The sequence below is a fragment of the Branchiostoma floridae genome, chromosome 12 (genome assembly GCF_000003815.2).
Source record: "Branchiostoma floridae strain S238N-H82 chromosome 12, Bfl_VNyyK, whole genome shotgun sequence".
Lineage (NCBI taxonomy): Eukaryota > Metazoa > Chordata > Leptocardii > Amphioxiformes > Branchiostomatidae > Branchiostoma > Branchiostoma floridae.
In genome coordinates, this window is record NC_049990.1 from 20271885 (window position 1) to 20296076 (window position 24192).

General features: G+C 39.5%; 3 protein-coding genes across 7 annotated transcripts in view; 2 read left to right on the forward strand and 1 right to left on the reverse strand.

Annotated features, from left to right (window-relative positions):
• Positions 1 to 10042, forward strand: part of LOC118427438 (mitochondrial intermediate peptidase-like) — a 16454-nt gene extending 6412 nt beyond the window's left edge. Inside the window, exons 4-22 of one of the 2 annotated variants that reach the window (XM_035837236.1) lie at positions 550 to 706; positions 1297 to 1372; positions 1509 to 1595; positions 2849 to 3002; positions 3216 to 3293; positions 3487 to 3540; positions 3831 to 3862; positions 4002 to 4041; positions 4670 to 4712; positions 4831 to 4866; positions 5240 to 5310; positions 5460 to 5498; positions 6060 to 6119; positions 6727 to 6795; positions 6999 to 7064; positions 7816 to 7937; positions 8621 to 8694; positions 8874 to 8908; positions 9181 to 10042. In XM_035837236.1, coding sequence (XP_035693129.1) covers positions 550 to 706; positions 1297 to 1372; positions 1509 to 1595; positions 2849 to 3002; positions 3216 to 3293; positions 3487 to 3540; positions 3831 to 3862; positions 4002 to 4041; positions 4670 to 4712; positions 4831 to 4866; positions 5240 to 5310; positions 5460 to 5498; positions 6060 to 6119; positions 6727 to 6795; positions 6999 to 7064; positions 7816 to 7937; positions 8621 to 8694; positions 8874 to 8908; positions 9181 to 9213 — 1326 coding nt within the window. In that variant the 3' untranslated portion in view covers positions 9214 to 10042. Of the gene's footprint in view, positions 1 to 549; positions 707 to 1296; positions 1460 to 1508; positions 1596 to 2848; positions 3003 to 3215; positions 3294 to 3486; positions 3541 to 3830; positions 3863 to 4001; positions 4042 to 4669; positions 4713 to 4830; positions 4867 to 5239; positions 5311 to 5459; positions 5499 to 6059; positions 6120 to 6726; positions 6796 to 6998; positions 7065 to 7815; positions 7938 to 8620; positions 8695 to 8873; positions 8909 to 9180 lie in introns of both variants that reach the window. The other variant, XM_035837237.1, reaches the window with a different exon arrangement.
• A 39-nt stretch (positions 10043 to 10081) lies between these two features.
• On the reverse strand, positions 10082 to 15492 carry LOC118427171. Its single transcript, XM_035836809.1, has 10 exons — positions 15478 to 15492; positions 14967 to 15038; positions 14352 to 14423; positions 13804 to 13871; positions 13364 to 13399; positions 13054 to 13126; positions 12227 to 12392; positions 11476 to 11670; positions 10557 to 10649; positions 10082 to 10526 (listed from the first exon to the last, which is right to left on the reverse strand). The coding sequence occupies exons 1-10, from the start codon at positions 15490 to 15492 to the stop codon at positions 10453 to 10455; spliced, it is 864 nt and encodes a 287-aa protein (XP_035692702.1). The 3' UTR covers positions 10082 to 10452.
• Positions 15493 to 16268: 776 nt separating this feature from the next.
• LOC118427315 (high-affinity choline transporter 1-like) overlaps positions 16269 to 24192 on the forward strand; it is a 28315-nt gene continuing 20391 nt past the window's right edge. For 2 of the 4 annotated variants that reach the window (XM_035837049.1, XM_035837044.1), the window contains exon 1: positions 17638 to 17760. The gene's annotated coding sequence lies outside the window, so the exon portion shown is untranslated. Of the gene's footprint in view, positions 16401 to 17637; positions 17761 to 22153; positions 22274 to 24192 lie in introns of those variants that run through there. The other 2 variants (XM_035837046.1, XM_035837047.1) reach the window with 2 other exon arrangements.

Consider the following 24192-nt stretch of genomic DNA (forward strand, 5'->3'; position numbering starts at 1 on the left):
ATTATGCATAATAATCGATAAGGTTCCAAGGTTTACGCATAAGTATGCTTGTTAAAAGGGTTATGCATAAGGGTTCTGATGATTATGCATAATTCTTGGAACCTTATGCATAATTATGCATAACCATTGGAAACTTATGCATAATTATGCATAACCCTCAAAAGTTATCCATAATTATGCATAATTATGTACAGTTATGCCAATTTAGATTAATCCCTAGGGGGTCGTTATTGGTTGCTACGTATTTCTTACATCTTTTATACTTACAGCTTACGATATCAGCCCATCTGGGTGTACAGTTGCTGAGATCTGGGAGGTCACTCCCAAATAATAATGGAATTCCCAAATTAAATCGGAGGGTGTTAATTGTACTTACTGGTAGTCTGTCTACACCAACTCTGCTGTCCGGGCTGTAACTGGCCACTAGGGAGCCAGCAGATGTTGGACGGAATGCTATAAGCAAGATGTAAACAGGCTAAAGTTGTACCAACCTGTTGAAATTATTTGAGAAAAAAAAGAAAGTTCTGTTTCTGTTCTTCTGTATGACAGATCCGTGAAGCAGCCTATAAGCTGTACCTTCACCCCAACCCTCAGCAGGAGAGAGTGTTAGAGACTCTCCTCACAGCCAGGAACAAGCTGGCACAGCTCGTCGGGTATCCTACCTTCGCTCATAGGACTCTCAAAGGGACCATGGCTAGAGATCCAGGTAGAGAAAGAGCTATAGGATCAAACTGTTAAATTCACAACTAAGTCCTGAAAATCCTTTTTAGCTGTTTTAGAGATGGTGATTTCTGCAATGCTGCATTGTTCGCTGTTGATGTCATCAGTTCTTCTCATCTTTGCCGCTGGCAACAATTTTACTGTTGACTTGAAAATTCAAGCATACTGGTACTGCTTCTCTGATTAGCACTCAGCACTTATGGTTAAGAGTATGAAGGCAGACAAACTATAGCTTCATGTTGTAGTATCATCTGTCCTTGTACATCTGTGCGGCCCTACAGTAGCGCTATGGAACCTACCCTGAACACCATATTGTGTGGGAAAAACCTAGTACTTAAAAGTTTAATGAATGTGTCGCTCAAGCCTATCTTAAAAATTTTACACAATCTCTTGCTGGCTGGGCTTGATGACCTCTTCTCTTGTGGGCGGCAACTGTCGAGCCAGCTACCAGGAGCACACTTTAGACAGGCTAGTGACACTCTGGCTGCATGTACAATTCTGTGATTTGATAAAAGATGACATCCATAGAATACTATCAGCTAACGAGTTAACCTCGTTCTTCTCCACATTTCCCAGAAACAGTCATGAGTTTTCTGAAGGCTACAGGAGAAGGTCTGATCCACAGGACCATGGAGGAGTTCAGCCTGATGAGGCAGTACAAGGCTAAACACAGCCCCAGTAACCCCAACCTGTACCCCTGGGACCCACCCTACTACAGTGCCTTCATCAAGGCAGATAGGTCTGTTTTACTATTACTGTCTATTATAGTAAAATACTAGCCTGATGAGGGAGTACAAGGCTAAACACAGCCCCAGTAACCCCAACCTGTACCCCTGGGACCCTCCCTACTACAGTGCCTTCATCAAGGCAGATAGGTCTGTTTTACTATTACTGTCTATTGTAGTAAAATACTAGCCTGATGAGGGAGTACAAGGCTAAACACAGCCCCAGTAACCCTAACCTGTACCCCTGGGACCCACCCTACTACAGTGCCTTAATCAAGGCAGATAGGTCTGTTTTACTATTACTGTCTATTGTAGTAAAATACTAGCCTGATGAGGGAGTACAAGGCTAAACACAGCCCCAGTAACCCTAACCTGTACCCCTGGGACCCACCCTACTACAGTGCCTTCATCAAGGCAGATAGGTCTGTTTTACTAATTACTGTCTATTATAGTAAAATACTAGCCTGATGAGGGAGTACAAGGCTAAACACAACCCCAGTAACCCTAACCTGTACCCCTGGGACCCACCCTACTACAGTGCCTTCATCAAGGCAGATAGGTCTGTTTTACTATAATTACTATCTATTATAGATACTGTAAATGCATTTAAGTTTGCGGGGATTCAATTTTGCAATAGCAGGAAAATTGAGTTTTCCCGGGGTTTTAAGTTGGCGGTAGCGCCGTAGACCGTAGCTACATAATATAGGGATATTTAAATATTCGCGGTGAAGTGGCCACTGCAAAAAGCGTGAACATAAAACTACCACGAACAATTCTGCATTTACAGTAATTGGAGGCATGGTTTGGCTCATTGGTGTGCATCCAGTTACATGTATATTAGAGTTGCAGCATTTAAGGTGGAAGTGTACAATAGAATCCTTGAATCATTGCATGGAAGCATGATTTTTCTCATCGTTGTTACCCCGTGAAAACACAGGTGTTGTAAACAGATGATGTGTAAGTTTGTCTTGAACTGTTGGTGTCCACAGATATGTGAATATAAGAGTGGCAGCAGGTAAGATGGAAGACTTAGTGGTGTGATGGGATACTTAGGGAATTGGAAGCATGTTTGGCTCATTTGGCACATTTTAAATTGATTCATTCAAATGTTGGGAAATTTTTTGCAAACTACAAGAAAGAAGCTTTAAAGTCTGATTTTCAAGGATTAAAAGCAAGTTCTGCAATTTTGATAGAGCAGACTGGCCTAGAGCTAGTCAGCACGTTTGTAAACTTCACAGTACGTAGCTCATAACTCATAATATGTCATATGAAGATTTGTGAATGTGTTGTAGGAACACATTTTCAGGGTCTTCAGTTGCTGCGCATGTAGATCTGTGGTGGTTAATGTTTCCTTTGATAGGGAATGGATATTAATCATAATGAATTGTTTTTTTCTAATTCAGGTTCAAGATAGATCCTACTGAGTATGCCCCTTACTTTTCCCTGGGGGCCTGCATGGAGGGTCTGAACTGCCTCTTTAGTCAACTCTACAGGATCTCCCTACAACCCCAGGAGACCCACAATGGAGAAATCTGGGACTCGGAGGTCAAGAAACTGGTCAGTTCCTATTGAAACCTTAAACTCTTCAGTTTCTGTAGTCTTATTTGTATTTGACAAAGCTAGATTAAGTTTTTGCATCCACAACAACACTGAACTTTAAGTTTCTTTACTTGCAGGTTTTGCTACATTTTTCCTCAAAAATCAGAATGTGTATGCTACATGTATTGATACATAATATGTGTCGATATATATGAATATTATATTTCCCAGGCTGTGATACATGAAACAGAAGGCATCTTGGGATATATCTACTGTGACTTCTTTCAAAGGCCAGGAAAGCCCCAGCATGTAAGTACAACATTATTGATAATAATTGTTAATTATTGTAAAAAGTTAACTTGAAATTAAAGAATTGAATTACATGTATTTGATTTATCAAGTAAACAATTTTTCGGAAATTCAATGTGATATGTTGTTTGTATTCATTTGTCGTATTATTTCAACCCCCCTTTACATGCTTGTGTTCCATTGTATCTCATAGGACTGTCATTTCACCATCAGGGGAGGACGACAGCTAGATAATGGGGACTACCAGGTAGGTTTCATTTGTTTTCTTTATTCAGGTCTACCAACCATACATAAGATTTACATTTCTTTCTCATTGGTGGGACTAAAGCTTGTTCTATAGTTTCAAGATACCTCTACAACAATCTCTTTTCCTGCAAACTCCTTCAACTGATTTAAGTGAAACTGATTACAAAAAAATAGCAGTAAGCTAGTCATCCCAATCTATGAATTTGTTTTGCATCATCATCTAAAATATTCATGTATATTTGACTGAAATGTGCCTGTACAGTGAATTGTATTTTTGTTCTTAATCTTCAGATTCCAGTAGTGGTGCTCATGCTTCACTATCCGTAAGTATCAGATGCCCTAGTAGTATGCGATGTTGCTTTTGTACACATTTTGGAGGAGGAATTTCATGTGGCCTGTTTTGTGCTACACAAAACCTCTGCTTTTCTGTTTGGTTTTGACATCATGTTGTCCTTTTCTCAGACCTCCTACAATGACCAAACCAACACTGCTGACACCAGGGGTAAGGGAGTTCTTTTGATTATTCTTTTGTTTTTCGTATGATTTGATTTGTCTTACCTAGTCTCAAACATATTTCAGTTTAACTACTAAATATGCGTTTAAAGGGGCATTCCACTCCAGAAGGGAGTCTTGTTTTACAATTGATAATGTGTCAATGAATACATAATCAGCCGAATTCACCTTGGGATGAATTGCGCAATGTGTGTTTTGTAAAACAATATGACACTCAATAAACCCATGCATTCCCTATACGCATAGACACTTTGCTTATCGTGCATATTTTCGGAATGAATAAGGTTCGCTGAGCACACCGAGAAAGCAAATTGCTCATAAGATAGCAAAGAATACAAGAACAAGACGAGATTTCTAAGCGAACCTGAAATTAGTTTTGTAACCGTACCTAAAAGTTTTGCATTGTATTCAGCCATAGGATTAATTCAATTAGAGGGTACTCTGGGAGTTTAGTAGAAGACTGAATGCTTTTGAGGCACGTGGAGCAACTGGGTACTTGATCGTATAATGTGAAGTAGTATGCATATATTACTTCCTAAAATTGATATCTATCGGAAAATAACACTCCCGTGTGGAGTGGAATGCCCCTTTAACACTTTCTTGTCACCTGTTTTCAGATGATGGAAAATCTCTTCCATGAAATGGGACATGCCATGCATTGTGAGTGGAAGAAAATTTCTTTTCATTTCCTTTTTCTTGGTTTCATTTCTGTAGACTATATGTTCGGAATGTTTAATTAGTTTTGTTTATTTCTGCTAATGATGTTTTTGTTGTGCAGCTATGCTTGCAAGAACAAGGTATCAACATGTCACAGGTAAGTCACTTTTTTTTCTATTGTTTGTCCATAAAAATCAATTTTGGACACGTCAAATTTGCATTGATAGCTCTTGTACTTGAAGGCATGACTACTGTAATTCACTTTGTCTTCTCGGTACCAAACTTGCATGAGCTGAAAAAATTAAATTTGTTCTCGGAACCAAATGTTCACTGTGGTGGCAGGTGTGCATTTAAAAAAGTCTCTTGCTAGCATATTATTTGTTATCAGTAATGATAACTTCACGTTAGTCATCACCGTAAAAAACGTGAACATGAAAGTACATTGAAAAAATCAGGAATTACAGTATTTCTTGGTCTTTCCAGAGCTGGTAATACATGTTATAGTAGTTATTCACTCTCTTTTTTTGTAGGCACCAGATGTTCCACAGACTTTGCAGAGGTCCCCTCAGTTCTGATGGAGTACTTTGCCTCAGACTACAGGGTAACAGAATCTCTTCTTAACATATACAATCTCCTCTTAACATATTGATATTTAAAAGCTAATGTTTATATTTTCATAAAGTTGATCTCTTGTTGGAAAGTTTGGTTGATTACAACTAGGTAACTGTGACCTTGTGTCTTTTTGTACAGGTGTTGTCACAATTTGCCAGGCATTATCAAACAGATGAGGTGAGATTCCTCATTACTTTGTTTCTTGCAAAGCTGTAAATTTTTACAAGAAGATATGGATACTGTAAATGCATTTAAGTTTGCAGGGATTTGATTTCGCGGTAGCAGGAAAAGGGACTTTTCACGGTGGTTTTAAGTTCGCGGTAGTACCATGTACTGTAGTCTCTAACTGCCATTGAAAAATGTTCGCGGTGGTTTCGAATTTGCGTTGAAGTGGCCACCACAAAAACCGCGAACATAAAACCACTGCGAACATTTCTGCATTTACAGTAACCTGTTGTGAGAATTTTATGGTGTTTTTTGTCGTGGATAGCAAAGTTCTTGGCATACAAACAAATGTTTTTACCCTAGTTTTCAGTGACTATTGTCACCTTCCTCAGGGTAATACTGAATGACTGGTTCTATTTTGCACTGCAGCTAGGTGTCACTTTTTGAAGAACACAGTTGCAAACATGACTGTGTTTAGGCTTGCAATTGGTAAAACCACAAAGGAATTTGTAAGTAAGGGACTTGCCAACCCAAAGTTAACTACTGACAGATGACTTTGTCTAATCTTCTCAGACACTACCTGAAGACATGCTAAGGAAGCTGTGTGAGTCCAAGAAGTTGTTCCAGGCTTCTGTAAGTCATTGTACCTAATACGTTATATCATAGACACTCCTGAAAGTACAATAGATAAAAGTTTGCGGCACACAGGACATGTAGAAGATGAAGTGCACTTCACTGTCGATTGCGATATGTAATGCGAATGATAGAAATACTCTATTTAGTTATATAGAAAGTAGATTCCCTCATTTTAGACACATGAGTAGCACTGACAAGTTTATATTTCTCATGTGTTTTGACAAACCGACAATAGCGAAACCCATACAGTCCTACATTTTCACTATTACCAAGAAGCGAGAAGAAGCCGAACTTTTGTGTTAGACTAGATTTGTGACACCTTTATATGTATATATCCTGACTTGTTGTGACCTGTACTTAGCTCGGTTGGGCAAAATTGTACAATAAAGGTCTTCATTCATTCATTCATTATATATGTGCCGGATATGTCCAGGTTTGGCAGTTTAAGGGTTAAGGATGTCTTGCCTGCAGTTCAGCATATTTGTCGTTATTCTCTTGAGAAGGATTGCCTTTAAGGCTAGTTGGCTACAATTACTTTTTTCTTCTTTGCAATCCTAATTTTTGTTACACACAACTCAACCCTGCCCCCTTTCCCTCCCCTCAGGAACTGCAGCAGCAGGTTCTGTATGCCATAGTGGACCAGGTGTATCATGGGAAACATCCTCTGGGGAAGGTAGGTGTTTTTGAATGATAGTAGAATGCATATTTTTTTTCAACAAATTCTTTCATTTTGAAGTTCCATTCAGATATACTCAATAAAGATTGATACATGTATTATAGAATAAATGCTATATTCCTGGTTTGCACAATGCCTAGATTATTTAGCAGAACATGTTGATTAATATGTGCTTTTTATATTTTTCCCCTGCTATACAGAGCACTACGGAAATTTTTGCTGAGTTGCAAAACAAGTACTATGGGCTGCCACATGTTCAAGGGACAGTATGTATTTGTTGATTTATTCAGTTACTTGACAAGCACATTTTAAGGATGTAAGGCTGTTTGGTAGTAGTCTGTATTCCTCAGTTTTATAAAAGAAGAAAGAGAAGACCTTTATTGTACAGTTTTGCCCAACCGAGCTAAGTACAGGTCACAACAAGTCTAAACATTTTTTTTTTTATAATAATTTATACATATAAAAGTATCACAAATCTTATCTTCTCGCTTCTTGGTAATGGTGAAAATGTAGGACTGTATGGGTTTTAGCTATGGTCGGTTTGTCAAAACGCATGAGGAATATAATCTTGTCAGTGCTACTCATGTGTCTAAAATGAGGGAATCTACTTTCTATGTAACTAAATAGAATATTTCTATCATGCATGGCATACATGTCGCAATCAACAGTGAAGTGCACTTCACCTTCTACCATGTTATCCCCCAACAGTACTAGTGTTGCCTGCTTGGTAGCGACCCTGTCTCTAGAACTAGAAGCCATGAGTTTGGCTCTAGCTGTGTCACTCACCAGTTATGCACACTACCAGAAAGGATTTCAGTCCTCAAGACGGGACATTTGGCTTTGCTCCACTAGTTCATTGTGCCTTCAAAAAGAGCTAGGAGAAGCTTCCCTGGTACAATAAACCTGTAAATATGTAGCATCTGTCGTTCTTGTCATAACGAGGAAAGGTCTTCATTGAGCTAAATTGGTTTAAGATCACTGTCACTTTCATCTGTACCCTGTGTGATCTTGTATCAGGCCTGGCAGCTGAGGTTCAACCACCTTGTGGGTTATGGTGCCAAGTACTACTCCTACATCATGTCCAGGGCTGTGGCCTCCAGACTCTGGCATCAGTGCTTCAAGGACGACCCTTTCAGTGGGTAAGTGTTGGAGCAGGGTGTTGTCGGTCGCTGGAATAGACTTTTGACACAAGTATATTGGGTTACCTTTGCGGTGGGAGGGTGCAAAATGCTGTACAAATGGTTGTACTGCAAACTGATGATTACTTGCTTGGTACTAGCCACAGCATGCTGTTTGTGTTGCAACAAAAGGTGCATATTTAATTTCATGGAATGATATGACCACCTCTAAATAAGAACAACCTGGCTAATGATGTGACCACTTTTTGGTGGTTCTAAGGATCGTCGTTTTCGAATTCCCTAGTGACACAAGCATTCAGAATCCTGTCTATAGTAACCACCTGTCCACATAGACCAGGTTTTACTAGTCCTGAGCCTTCTTGGTCAGTTTTAACTATACAGTAATGTATGGCCATTAGACAGTTACTTATAATCTACACTACATGATACTGATATACGTCATTGAGAAAAGTAGCATTTCATCCATGTTAGAATCTGTTGGAAAATTCAACCATTAAATCAAATGTTTATAACCACATGATATTTAGGTTGATGCTAGTAACCACATGATATTTAGGTTGATGCTAGTTTTGGCAGGCATACTTTGCCTGTTATACATTTTATTTGAGTCTGTGAAATGTAGAAGTGAAGTTTAAAAATGATACCCCTTATACATATCTAATATTGTGACTTGTGTTGTACAGCACTATGGGTGAAAGGTACAGGAGAGAGATGTTGGCACATGGAGGGGGAAAGGACCCAAAACTCATGGTGGAAAGTAAGTTTCTAAATTCTATATTACATTTGCTGCTCTCATCATTTGTGTCTAGCTATAAATCTGCCTCTTGGTGTGGATCTTTGTATTCATGGGCTATGCCCTTGAAAACTTAACATGTACAATGATAGTCTTGTACTTTGAAGCTTTGAAATTGTTAAAAAGATCCTTTTTACTTTCAGGTATGCTTCAAAAGCAGCTTTCAACTGAAGACTTGGTAAGCAAAGTTTTAAAGAACTTTTCCATAGTACATATTAGTAGTAGTTTTTTTATATACATTTTCTTTAGTTTGACTTAGTTTGCAGCATGGAGTTTGCTTTCTTTTTAGTTTTGTTAGCAAAGGTAAACATCATATTTTACTGAAGGTCATACTTTAAAAACGTTTGAAAGAAGTTAACATGAATTAGCATACCATGGCAATCCAATATTGATAAATATAGAAGATAGTTTAAGCTATTTTTTTACACTTCTCTAATATGCCAATTTCAGGTGCAATCCTTACTGGATGACTTGGGGGAATGAAGATGAAGAAAAGGGCTACAAGATGCAGATCTCTCAAAGATTTAATAATCGTGGAGATCAGCAACAAAATGATATGGCACACACGCACAGATACAGGCAGCAAAATCCTTTAAAAACCTTCCATAGTTAAATGGATAAAATGAAATATGGTTCTAATGGTTGTGTTTGCATTTCGTACCTACAATTGCATGTTGGAGGGAAACTGGCTATACTGAGTACTATATTTTATGTTTTTACATACAAAGGGTACAATTGGATATGGGCTATGTTTGTATTTTAGTGCAAATATTAGGAAAAAAACAACTGTATTTCCATTATTATGTGCCATAATGGAGCTGGGATGTGCAAATCAAGTGTCAAATTTCCTTCACTTCCGAGGCAACACATTTTGCACCTCACTGTTAAAGCTATGTATTTCTGATGCAGTTTGCCATAATTGTTAAGTAATGCATACGTATACCCGGTATACCTGTAATGCCATTCCTATAGTTTATGTTAAAATAGTTATGGTGGTGTGTATCAGCCTCACCTGTTCTACTTAAAAAGAATATGTATATACTACTATTAGATAACTTCATATAAACATTGGATTGGACAAAATTGTGATGTCTTTATTTGTCTGATGTATCATATCCATATCGTAAATTGCTTGCCTATATAACATCACCAACTCTACACATCTGTATGTATACTGACAACTTTCTAAGATGCCATAAAGTACTTATGGTAATACATGCTTATCAGCTCCTTTGCTTTTCCTTTAAAGTATAATATGAGATTTTTAAGATGAGAATAAAGTTTCTAACATAGATTGGACATTAGAAAAAAAGGAAATTCCATCTAAATGCCAGCGTACTATATAAACTAGGATCATAGTAAATTTATTTGATTCAAGAATTTTTACACCATTTTGCGCAGGTAAATTCATACCTGTAGGAACTTTTTAACAGGAAAAACTGAACTAATACGTTATTCATGTCCTTCATACATGTACATTACTTAAGCACCCCCTTTACATCTATATTTAGATTAGCATGAAAGAGGTAACACATCTGTGATGAGTACACAAAAAGTCGTCTTCGTCTACGGCATGTATATTGACTACCAGGGTTGGCCATGTAAAGTTCAGTAATCCTTATTTCATAATACATTTAAATAAAGCTGAACAAGATCCAAAAGATATTTTATAACATACAAACTGAAACTGGAATTTTTAAGCAGACTTTTACCCCTTCCTCCCTAGTACCCATACACAGCAGTTGGTCCTCTCTGTACACCTGGCCTGTACCCTGCACCTGGTGCTCTCTGTTGTTGTTGTTGTTGTTGTTGTTGTGCTGTCTGATGTTGTTGTTGTTGTTGTTGTGGCATCTTCTCCCGTGCCCACTGCTGAAGGCTCTGGAAGTGTAACTTCGTGACATCATGGAGGTCCTCAAACACTGTGGACAGACAATTTAACCACTTATCATCATCACCATTAACCACTTAAACACATGTAGGGCAAATTTCAGTATTTCCGGACTTGCACAGATGACCCAGTTTCAGCCTATTCAGAATTCTTAGGTAGCCTTGGCTAAAGTGGCTGTAGAAATGTTTTTCTTGGGATATGTTTGGATTCTGGAGGTGCATATCATAGGTTAGGGTTGTAGCTTCTATATTGTGTTGAAAAAACAGATTTTTAGCGATATTTGTGGTTGCAGTAGGCCTTAGAAGTTAGGTGTTTTGGTGTTGTTTACAGACATTGAAATGGGGTGAAAAGGTCACCACCTATGTTTTGATGGCGTATAATATAATTCCGCCGTAATTTTTTTCCGTTTTTTGTCATCAAATAACTCTTCAGAGGCCGGACAACCATGCCAATATGAGTTTTTCGTGTTCTAAAAGTCAGGTAGGTGATTTTGACAGCCTCTTTCTCCCATGATTCCATTGTTAAGAATATGCATAGTAAATACTGCAATGTAGCCTGTAGTATATACATGTATATGTGCATTTTGGATAAGTGGAGGCTGCAATTCAGTCAAATCCTGCTAGGTGGTGCTATATGTACAAGAGCAACCTCTGCATGACATCAAAATTGCAAAGAACATCTTGGAATGGACTTTCCTTCACTAAAATGTCACCTCACTTGCCCTTCCTTCAAGGTTGCAATTCTGTCACATCCTGCCAGGTGGTGCAATTGCAGTACACAAGAGAAACCTCTGCATGACACCGAAATGATAAGGACAAACAGTCAACATTCCTTGTCTAAACTGTCACCTCACTTACCCTTCCCAGTGTACTCCTTGTTCCCAGAGTGTTTTAGGATCTGCTGCAGAAGCCAGACCATGGCCCCTGTACTTGTCACCTGATCTGCAAGAGGGAGCTGCTGGAAGTACACCAAGTCCACCGCAAAAGGGTTCCGTGGTGCTGGCACCGTGCAGAGATGGACTAGCTCAGCAAGGATGTCCCAGAGGTGGACTTCTGTGTGACAGATTGGTTGGAGAATTGTTGTCATCATGCAGAAAACATAGTATTTTTCTTCACCATATCATTCATCATTGCCTGTCTTTATTAAAGTTTATTAAACAATTGCACCTAAATTGTATACCCCTTTTGTCTCGAGTCAAAGGATGATATATTTTTGTTTATGTCATACCTGGGCCATGATGATGTGATAATTCGGGTCATCACGAAGGTTTCTACTGTTATCACACGGGCTTCTATAGAATCATTTCAACACTAAATGTTGAATGTGCCAATGTCCATAATTCGCTGCTGTTTCCATTTTTGTTCGAAGATAACAAATTCTGGCCCAAATTGGCAATCCTACCTAGATTCAGGTCAGTACCTGGGGTGATATGGAATCCACTGATCATTTAAATTAACAGAAATTGTACACTTAAATTGACGGAAAAACCTTTAGACACAGATGTCAAAATAAAGTAGGTAGTAGTGTAAGTAGTAAAGTCATACGGGTACAGTGTGTTACAGCAAATATGATAATGGCTAATAGAATATAAACCAGACTGAGTGTGACCTTCTCTGCCCCAGTTGTTGGTTGCGTTGAGTTTGAGAGGGTTGTCCTTGTCAGCTGACGAGGCGTGCGTGAGGTTGACCAGGCGGTGGTGGTGGGACCGGATCCACACGTACGGACAGTTGTACCTGGCGTAACCAGCTATCAGGAACAGGGTCTGGTCTGGGGCCTGGTGGAAACACAAAGCATTTTTTTCACATTCCATGTCTAATATGTAACATGTCCTAAAAAAATTCATTCATACCTTTAACACTTATGCTGTTTCAAAGCCTTCAATCAAACTGCCCCTGCAGTTCCACGGAATGAGCTAAAGGGCCCAAACTTGCACAAGTGCTATCTTCCACCCACAAAGTATGATGACCATAGCTTGCCAAGAACAGGAGATATCAAAGCCAGAAGTTCTGCTGCAGTAACCAAAATGCTGCCAGGGGGCTCAAAAACTAATTATAGAACAAGACCTAACCACATTTGAAATTGTATGATAATCCATCCATGTCTTCTTGAATTATTTTGCTAAATAACATCACGTTACACATACATTGTATATATACAGACCCACATACAAATAAACATACGAATTTTACAAACATACAAATACTACCAAAAAACATAACCTTCTTGATGAAGGTAATGAGTGGTCATTAAAACCTGACAATGAGCAAGACATGGAAATTTAGGAAGCTTTTTGATGTGTTGGAACACAGTTTAGCCACTTGTAGTGTGCACCTGTTAGGCAACTGCCTCATGACCTGCAGTTTGGTCTAATCCTGCCAGGAGGTGCAGCTGCACTGCATGAGAGCTTGTGAATGTTACATGTTCAGTAAACTTACCACTGGAGTTATCTCTTTGTCACTTGGTGAGGCAGGAGGCAGCCCAATGTTCATATGTGCCAGGCCACTCAACCTGGGGGAATAAAAGAGGACAGATATAAGACATATATCTTAAGTTAGGCCTTATGATGTAAGCACTTGATGTCACATGCACTATTCTTTTTCCTTAATTAAGAGAAAGTCCAGTCACTGTGGTAATGTAATATTGTTAGTGTTAGCCTGATTTAATCGCGCTTCTATACGGCCTGTCCTACAATTCACTTGAAGATTAAATTTCTTGAACAAGATGGGAACATAATGCTTTCCTGACCTTTGTTGTGTTCCAATGGACAGCATAAGTGAACTCCTATGGAAAAGTGCAGTCATAAGTCATACATTTTGTTTTATTACGAAGAAATCTTTGTCTTTCGTCTATTTGGCAAACATATAAAATACTCCTGCTGTGTCAGTATGTGTTGTCAGTGAGATGGCATGCATGCATTTAGAATGTTTCCTAATACTTCTATGTTTCATGGAGCATGCATCATAGTGTTAGTGCATGTATTTAGGGCTTTTCTTTCTGCATATAGACGTGTCCAGTATTATAGTGTTGTTTGGCTTTTTTATGTACTGGGTGATTACTCAGAGAGCACTAGCATTGAGGCCACAAAGTATAAGGGATACACTATATACACTGGGGACAGACTGACAAATACAGGACAGAGACCACCATCTAGAGGAGTGATAGTGAATAACCCTTGTTTTTCTGACTTGTTGAGAGGCAGGTCTGAGGACTTCTCTGTGCAGATGTGGGTACTCAGGGGCACTCCTGCTTCAGGCTGTAACATGTGGGAAATTAAACACTGTAAAAACATTTAATTTTGCAGGGATTTAATTTCGTGTTTGCTGTGATTTTCAGTTTGCTGTATGCTGTTATCACATATTGTAAATGGAAGAATGTTTGCGGTGGTTTTGAGTTCGCAGCGGCCACCAAGAACATAAAACCACTGTGAACATTTCTTCTTTTAGAGTACAGTAAACCAGTATACAACATCCATGGGGGACAATATCACTAAAGCCATGTTGCTTAAATTTTATGGATGACATCTGTGCATGCATGAATTTTCGGCTGTTTCCAAAAAGAAAAAAATTCTCGATCATACTGTATATCGTACACGCTGCTGTAAAATGAGCACATACATGCCGTAAATTGAAATTGCAGAAAAAAATACTACTGTCATAGAATACGATAGAAAGAATATAATACAAAGCCAAAGAAGATCAGAACGAATGAAAATAAAGATTAAGTATAAACTGACCTTGAGTTCATTGATGATACTACACAGCAGTTCTTCCCTCCCCCTGAGGTACAGAGTGAAGTACTGAAATCCCTGCATGGACACAATGGAAAAAAACTGTAAGGTCCTACACACTTTATAAAACCACTACATTTGACAAAGGCCTCAGTATACATGTATCTGCATCCAATGACAATAACACTTGATATTCCCAGTCTAGTAATATGGCTATGTAGAGGTATAACAGGTGGTTATATAGAGGTTATGTATAACAGGTGGCTATATACAGATATAACAGTCTGTGGTTATGTACAGGTATAACATTTAGTTATAAAGCAGTATAGAATGTCGTTAATGGGGATAAATGGGGATATAAGATTATATAAAGGTATAACAGGTGGTTATATAGAGGTATAACAGGTGGTTACAAAGAGTTATTTGATAACAGGTGGTTTGAAAAGGGATAACATGTGGTATAAAAAGTTGTAACAAGTGGCTAGATAGAGGTTTAACACTGTTATGCGGCCTTCCACGTTATATAACGATAGGAGTATAACAGGTGGTTGTGCTGGTATTAACAGGTGATTATAAGGAACAACAACAGGTGTTCATGAATCATGATCATTTATGACCCACCTTGATAGCTCCAACTCGGAGGATTTCTCCCAGGAAGGCTTGAAGCCGCTTTTTCTCCGCCTTTTCTCGTTCCTGAGTCAAACGATTTGCCAACAATTTAAAATCACATCAAAAACAGTGTCATATTCAGACAATCATAGTGGGTTAGATTTTATACTTCGTGATTGTGAATTAATGTCTGGTTTTAGCAGTTTTTAGTTGAAGATATAGACCGTGATACATATCTGCAAAAGCATGCAAATTTTGCTCCAACAAGAATAACAACATGTTGCCAATAAGGGGCGTTTCCTAGCGTGATAGGTCCACGTAGAAGTACCAACGCCCCCCCCCCCCCAAACAAATTAGGACATAAATAATATAATACGGTCTAATTTGAGCTAGTTGAGCTATAAGAATAAAGGCAACATTCAGAGCTAACTGTTTTAGTCAGCATGATATACCAGGACTGTATGTTTTCATTGGAACGGCGGGAAAACAAGAAAAATGTGACATGTCAACAATGTTTACGTACCGTGGCGGCAGCCATTTTGGATTGGAAGTCTCGGGTTTTGAAATCTCGCTCTACACGAGATTTGGAACCACCTGTTATTGTTACATACAGGTAAAAGATTATGGTTTATGATTCTCGATTTTATGGTGACAAAAAATAAATCACTGACTTATGACTGGGAAGCAGCCATGCTTTTAGTTTGGTCAAAGGAAGATGCGATTGATCTTCTTGGTTTGTACACTTTAAATTTTCGATCACTCCAATACGAGTTTAACCACAAGACGTTAATGCTAGTTCATCTTTATTTGCGGGGTAACCTATATCCGTTGTTTGTAAAAAGAAAAGAATATCAAGTACTCTACATAGGGATATCAAATCTACGGACGTTGTTTTCAAACTGCAATGTTTTTAAAACAACGGATATAGGCTACCACACGGATAAAGTTTTACTTGAAGTTAAAAAGTTGTGGCTTTATCTGAAAATTCTAGACGTTCTTTTTGTCGATCATGATCAAAATATTTTCATGTGACAACTCAGAAATGACCTTCGTTATACTGTCAAACGTGATTTAGGATAAGAATTCTAACGACTTAAACAAAGCCAACATCTAATGTGCTTTCAATCTAAAACAATTTTAAACAGAAGATATTTCATCAAGTACAACTACATGTTCCCATTCTTGAAAAGTTAGATTATGGGGAGGGGGTGACCTTGGTCACGAAAACAGTCATAATATGATTCAAACACACTGGCTTGTCCTTCGGGCATTTGCATTGTACGACTGGTCGAGTCACTTGATAGAATGATTCATAAACGTGCACGCCTTGTCTTTGAGTAGAAAGCTACCGGAAGACGTCCAAATACGCTTTTGGATACCTTCTAGTGAAGGCATAAATCTGTTTGTGAACCCAGACAAGCAGCCGGTGAACTTCAAGTGATTCAGGTAAGTCCAATATGTCGTCTTCAAAGAAGGATATGTAATACGGGTGGTGGTGTACGGGTCGCTATCTTGTTACATATCTTGTATGACCTCGAAGGTAATATGTAAAAATCAGCTAGCTGATTGGCGATTACAACATAAGTGCCAAATTCTTCTGATATGTTTCTTAATCTTACGCTATTGGGCGCAGACACTGCCCCATATGTTGAAAATCGCGAATCAGCGCTCCCTCAAACAATAACCAACAGCGCTCGCTCGTGAAAGACGGCAAAGGAGGCGAGACCTTGCCCTCGATTCAAGCAAGGACATTCTTAGCAGATCCACTGGCAATAGTTTGTGTTTTCATTCTGCTTTTTCTTAGTCCATAGTTTTTCCAGAGATCCCATGATTTTGATATGATGTCACTGGTGTAGGGAATGACAAAGGTTAGGAATGAAACAGATTCAACACGCTTGACTCTCCCCCTTGCACATCGTAAACATTCTGCTTTGACATGAGGAGTGACATGCCCGCAGGCCAAGGTTTCAAGGATGACATCTCCTTGTCATTGTTTGTATTGACTGTTTGAATGTTTGTCCGCATGGTGGCGTTGTGGCAAACTGTAGTCAAAATCCTGGCTTTGGTTCGATCTCTTTCTTTCATTCCTTCGATTTGATTTGATTTATTAGAATTTACTAGAAGTGCAACAGTACAATACTTCCTTCCTTCCTCTCTTCTTTGCCTCCTTCCTTCTTTCATTCCTCCCTTCCTTCGTCCTTTCATTCTTTCCTTCCTTCCTTCCTTCCTTCCTCCCTTCCTTCTTTCTTTCTTTCTTTGTTTCTGTCTTCCTCCTTTTTCTTTGTTTCTTTCTTTCTTTGTTAGGCCACGTTGTCTTTCTTTCTTTCTGTCTTTTTATCTTTCTATATTCTATAATTCTTTCTTTTGCTTACTTTCTCTCTATTTTCCCTCTATCTTACTCTCTTTCTCTCTAGTACGTATTTCTTTTCTCGTCAATGTTTTGTAAAGCATTTAAATATTTCATGGGTGGTTTATTTGACCAATGACAGTGTGTTTGACAACTTCAGCCACAAAGAATGGAAAGCTTTTTCTAAGTTTGCGATGGATCACGCGTGGCCATTTGACACCTGTTTACTTCCCATTATTGACCCACTACCAACTTAACACCCTTGACAAACAATCACCCACCCCCTCTCCGATTGTCACAGTGGTACAGCCCGATCGGAGCCTTTTTTTGCTTACACAAACAACAGTCAAAGGTCGTGATTTGTCTTTAAAACAGGCTCCTGACCGGAAGTCATTGTGACCCGTTGTACTCTGTGCCCACTTGTTCGTACGTAGCTGTTAGCATTGTCTCATCAATGAGGTGAGTTTGGCTTTGTGTGTGTAAACGTGTGTGTTGTTTTCATTATACTAGCTGTCTTTCAATTAATATCTGTGCCCGGCCATTTCAAAGTCCGTTTTAGTGAAGCGACGGTTCGTGTTACGTTTTATCTCTGTACACTGGGTTAACCCGGGTGCCAGTCTTTGTAGTCTTTATAGCTTTACTCTGCTTTCTCGGTCGCTCTTTGGCTATACGGGATACGGAAGCGACCGAGAGAGGCTTGCACCCAGGCTAAAACTGGGAACACCCAATACTCATAGAATACAGCACGTTTGATTCTCGTGAAACTGTTTAACAAGTAGTATGTCCAAACAGCTCTATACACAGAGGTCGTCTTGGTATACAAACAACGGGACCTTTTTGCCTCGCTATGCAGGACCTCGGTTCACACCTTTTGGTGTTGGGACGAAATGTAGCCACGGTTTGCACAGCGTAGTGTATCAATAGTGGTTCCTCTTGTGAGTCCGTTTGTGGTTTGACTTGTGGTATATAATCCTTATCTGCGGTCGTTGAAGTATCGTGATTCTAAATATATATAGTGCTGAGATCTGTACACGTCGATGATACATAAAAAGTAGGTGTGCCGAAGTTGGCAATCCAGATGACACCTGTTGTCGCTACAAATATGGCCAATGACCAGTATTAATAGTTTCCAAGCAGATTGATGACTTTATGTGAAATCTGGGCAGTTTATAAGTAGACTGTACTTGCACCAGCAATAAAAAATGACCATATTGGGGTTGTCCACATATGTACACCCCCATGAGATACTAGTGGTTGATCCTCGCCAGCATGATGTTTAGAGTCTACAGGACCAATCCAAGGACTGGGGGGGGGGGGTCTATTTGCAGACTAGCCGTATAGAATTTCTTGGAAATGGGTTTGATGACAGTTGTCGGAACAGGTAAGCATTCCAGGGTAAGTTTCTGTGGTTTGATGTTTTCGGCTTGAAATAATGACGTTTTTTCCTCCACTTCCCATTGGATTACACGCATTATAGCCGCAGAGACGACTGTTGGCCTATTATCGCTTACACTACTAACGCTCGTTGGTCGGGAGCATAGCGATAAATAGACCAACAGTCGCCGCGGCTACACGCATTACTAGTATATAGTAATATACTGGATCTGCGTAGTCCCCCTAGAGATAAATGGGGTAGCTAACAATGTGACCTCCTTCAGTGTATTAGAATAGATGGTAAATAAATATTGTCATGTAAGACTGGGAACGAATGTGAAGAAATGAAGAAGATAGTTCAGAAGTAATTCTTAATTTGAGAGAGTTTCTTTTGTCCTACGATCGAAAAATGTTTTGGCATACATGATACTGTCACAATTGGGAAAGGGGGCCCCGCCGGTTAGTTTACGAGCTATTTTTGCATAATCGGGCGCGTCCCTACGTGGCCCCTCGCGACACCCTGTGGCTATAAGCCTATTATTTGGCACGGCTGGGCCCCCGGATTTTTTTTAACCCGAAGTTATAATCAACCCGGGGCCCGGCAATAAACAGACTCCGTGGCCTAATCGTGAGAACACCGAGAGGTACCTTCGCGGTACCCGGCAGTCCACCGGGACAAATTTGCGGCTTAAAATCACGGCCGGGGCTACATCCTGTAGGGGCACTGGCACAATTGTGACCGTAGTAATATACACAGTACGTAGCCTACAAGAGTAGAGAGTAGAGTATGTCCAAAGAGGAAATAGATGGTACTTAATCCTGGCTACACTAATGAAGTAAGGAAAGAGTCGTGACTTAGCATGACTTTGGCTGGAAAAGATTTGCACGGTCACGATCTTTGTCAATCCCGATTATACTAGTAATTACCCCAACATTCTAATGTTACATGGTCTCCATGGAGAACTAAATGCCAACAATGACGTCAAATCATGCAAATGAACACTAGTACTTGAAACGCAGCGACTACGTTGTAGCCTAGCTACAGGCTAGTTGGGCGGCCCTGTGCGTGCTGAACAGCCAAAACAATCAATATAAACAAAAGAAACAAAAAATTAAAATAAAATAAAGCAGACCTGTACAATATACCGGATAACGTAGGGGTGATTTCTGAAATTATTACATCGATTGTAAAAACAGCTACCGCGAAAAAAGCAACAACGTGCATCATCGGGCAACTGCGTGCATAGGACATGCCAAACTACATACGAATTCGGCAAAGGGAACATAGAGATACAGATACGAACACTCATCACATCGGTCAAAAACAATACTCTGTCGTCGGAGGTTACCCTCCGTCACAGAGTAATAATACTCTGACCATTTTCTATTAATTTTTCTTTTAAACACTTGTAATGAACGGGTGAGGTCTTTTGGCTATTGTTTTTCGTTTAATTTGTAAAATTTAGTAAAATTCTGTAAATTTGGACGCAATTCTTAGCCATGAGGAACTATACATTTAAAAGCAATCTGGCTCCACGACCCTGTCGACCTTGTTAAATATCGGAGTGCCCCTCCCCATGTTGTCATACATCATTACTTTCCCAATTAGAGAGTAGAAATCTCCGTAGTCAGTGATGGGATAGCAGAGCCTGGCTAATCAAATTATGATGACGGTTAGGGGGGGGGGGGGTTCTGAGAATGCATGGCTCGTTGACTCGTTGACAAATTAGTTCCGATTTGAAATCAGAGCTAAACACCCACATATAAGGCGACGTTAATTTGATTATATGGATGACGTCAAATTGGAACCCCCAAACTGATGCGAGCGTGGGTACTAATTATATATCTACGGCATATACGTTTGCCCATGTTGAAGCTGCTTTTTCCAGCATGCACGGTTAAAAACGTCCGAAAATTTATGTGCGCGTAAATGCCATCCGTATAATCAAATCAACATGGCCTAAAAAGGTCGGGGATCAACCAAAATGTCGTAGCTAAAAACAAAGGACGTACTATCTCAGCGCTCGCCCCCTTTCATTTTTGTAGACCCATTTCTATCCATATGAAAAGCTGTATGATAGTGCAGTCCTCTTGTCGCAGTACCATTCTTGTATCCATCTGTTTGTAGCTTGTTATGATCGTTTATTCTGTGCTAGAACATCACAATAGTATCATCTGGGGAGACGACAAAAAATTTAGAACTTTTATTTTTGGATTGCTGCTTGGGTATAGAATTAAAGCTGTCGAGGGTTTTGTTTCAGCGTAACGATAGTGGCAAGGAAGCATGGCAACCAGTGGGGTGGGGTGGGGGTGATATGGAAGAGGGCATACTGACCACTTAAGGGATATGGTCATATCTATAGGAGGGTTTTTGTTTGGTTTTACATATTAATTCACAAATCATAAATAACATTGTTAGCTATTTACACTGATCACTATATTACTATACACAACTAATTACTACCATTGCAGAACATTTATAATACATAAGAACTTCTTTACCATTGCCATTGCTATCCAACCATTATTCACCAACAAACGCACATGCATCACTTTACTGGGTTCTGCGTTCTTGTATCAATGATGAAAAACAGTTGAAGCGCCCACCAAAATGTGGTGACAATGGCCAGGTGGGCGTTCTACACGTACAGAGGTGGTCACGAGTACATGTTGGTGTGATTGATAGTCACACGGTCCTCGTTACATCTCCGTAAGGCCATGTTGATTTCATTATATGGATGACATCCACGCGCATATCAATTGTCGGCCGCTTCCAAAAATGAAATAAAAGCGTTTGGAAACATGATGTAGATTGAACTAGCCAGCTGTAAAATGGGCATTTATATGCCGTAAATTTAAGTTGCCGAAAACGATACTAATGTCAGAGAACGCTTAAGTAAATTCCAACTTCGAAGAAGATGTAAAAGAACGAAAATGAAAATCTAGTGTTTGGTATACAGTAGAAACCGTTCAATTGCACGCCAGCATTTGCTAGCACATTTGTTCAATTATCCAGATGGTGCAACAAAGCGAAGTTATTCAACTGGACCGCATCACTACCGGGCTAGGGCTTTGGGATTCCGTGTAACTGACAGAAGTGTGCAGTTATCCGTTGTACAATTAACTGGCCTCTACTTCTCACTCTGTGTGTTTTGCCATTTGTCCAACCTTTTTGACTACTAATATTCTAAAATGCTGAAGGCAAATTCCTCCCTTTTTCACGCGCACGGTCGCATCAGTTTTGGAGTTCCCAAAGGATGTCATCCATATAATCAAAATCAGCATGTACGTAAATATGATTTAGATGTATAGGGTTTTACGCACGGTCCCCCCTCATCCGGCCTAACTCCCATATCCTGTACAATAACGGTGTCCCTGTATTACCAAATGACGACTCAATGTCAGCGAGAATTACATTTGCATGGTGGGGGCGTTGTGACGTGGGTGCGCTCTATCTGACGTGGTTTTGGTCATGCGGTACCGATACAGCAGGTGTATAGTCACCGCCCTTCTCTCCGTACTGTCATATTTCTTCATATAAAGCTGAGGATATGTTCTTCCACTGTTGCTTAGAAGATTTGGGACCACTTCAACTAAGGTAGGATTATGCATTGGTGTACTGTGGTGTTTTGATGCGTTCGTGTTCGATTTGTTTGAAACCGTGGGGCATTTTTGGACGGTGTCCCGGCCGAATAAGTGAATGGTAGTGTTGCGTAATATAGGATCAATACGCATTTACGATGGGAAAACCTTTTATATAAATGGACAATGTCAGGCTCTCACTTGGTCTGCTTTGTTGAGCTTAACGTTTAGCCGTAGGGGTTTCGGTGTTATAGTGTATAGTGGAGTTTTTCGGTAAAGTATGATTTTTACAGTGGAGTTTTCCTAATATTATTGTCATTCGTGTGTCTGAAAAGATTCAAAATCACAGGTACCTCTTTCATTTCAACACTCGGATAAGTAGATATATATGTTTTATTATTTTGTAGCTTTCCTAGTGTTAATTGTGTGACAAAGTGTGATTTTTATAGTTGAGTTTTCCTAATGTTATTCGTGTGTCAAAACAGATTAAAAATCACCGATATCTCTTTCATTTGAACACCCCGTTGAGTGTAATTTTATAGTGGAGCTTTCCTAGTGTTATTCGTGTGTCAAAAAAGATTAAAAATCACAGATATCTCTTTCATTTGAACACCCGGTTGAGTGTAATTTTTATAGTGGAGCTTTCCTGGTGTTATTCGTGTGTCAAAAAAGATTCAAAATCACAAATATCTCTTTCATCTGAACACCCGGTAAAGTGTGTTTTTTTTATAGTGGAGTTTTCCTAATGTTATTCGTGCGTCCGAAAATATCTCTTTCATTTGAACTCCCAGTAAAGTGCGAAAATCCCAGTGTTTTTAACAAGTGTTTTAGTGGTTAACAACCTAATTTCCAGTACCTTTTTCTTCATAGAACGTCCTAACCATAGGGCGTAGTAGTGATGCCCCGTACGGTAAAACGGCCCAACTTCCCCGCTATATCTCACATGGCTGTGCGGACGATACACGGCTAGTGACTCGGTGTTGTTCGTTACTAGAGTCCTGATAGTTTCATCACGATCACCCGTTCCTCTTCCCGCGGTATACACGTGCAATATCACCGCATGTCGGCACAATATTGATCCCGTGTTCTGACGCCTAACCGCGGTGTGATCATACTTCAGTACCAAAGTCAGGGTTTGCCACACCTCCGGCTCACTACCAGTTTTTCATTACTCCGTTTCAAATTACATAAGAAAACCTTAACGTATGTATTCTTCAAATTGCGCTTTGCGATTTAAATATTCCCTATATAATACCGTGATCTTAAGTTTGGACGTTTGGTATCCGATGGATACATAACAAATATGTTGTATATAGGGGCGGGTACCGGTACAAAAAATCCAGGTCCAGGTACGGTCCATGTCCAGAAGATCACTGATCATGTTCAGGACCCGAACCTGGACCTAATTGGCTATGTCAATCAATGAATGGGAAATACTAAAAACAATGGTCCATTTCCTATAGCTACAAAGGAATCTGTTTGGTTCATTAACTGAGTACCACTGCCGTTTTAAAATCCTATCTTCATGTAAGCAACACTAACTGTCTCTATTAACTTGCACAAAGATTGACTGTAGAAACTTGGTAAAATGACTATTAACTCTCCTCTACTTCGCTCTTGTCGCCTTCTTGGACCAGTAAGCGCCCAAACACTGGAACGCCTGCCGGTATAACCTGTCCATTTTTAATCGGTCCAAAGTCCGGTCTACTGATTTTTTTTAGGTACTGTTTTCCTGGACCGATCCAACAAGGAAAAAGGGTTTTGCACCCCCACCCCTGATTGTATACATTGTACATATATCTTATACAGGGTACTTGTTGTTGACCTTGGGGATCTTGATGAAAAGGAAAAAATGAACGTTTAATTTTCGTCTTTTTGAGTTCCATCCAAACTAATTAAACAACTATGATGCAGACTAATGACATGAGAGCAAAA

Bases quoted from the DNA above. Each gene is read 5' to 3' on its own strand.
- LOC118427171 (XM_035836809.1), bottom strand. The intron at 13,127-13,363 runs GTCAGGAAAGCA...TTATTCCCCCAG, and splicing joins TCCATTGGAACACAACAAAG to GTTGAGTGGCCTGGCACATA. The intron at 10,650-11,475 runs GTAAGTGAGGTG...GTCTGTCCACAG, and splicing joins CAAGGAGTACACTGGGAAGG to TGTTTGAGGACCTCCATGAT.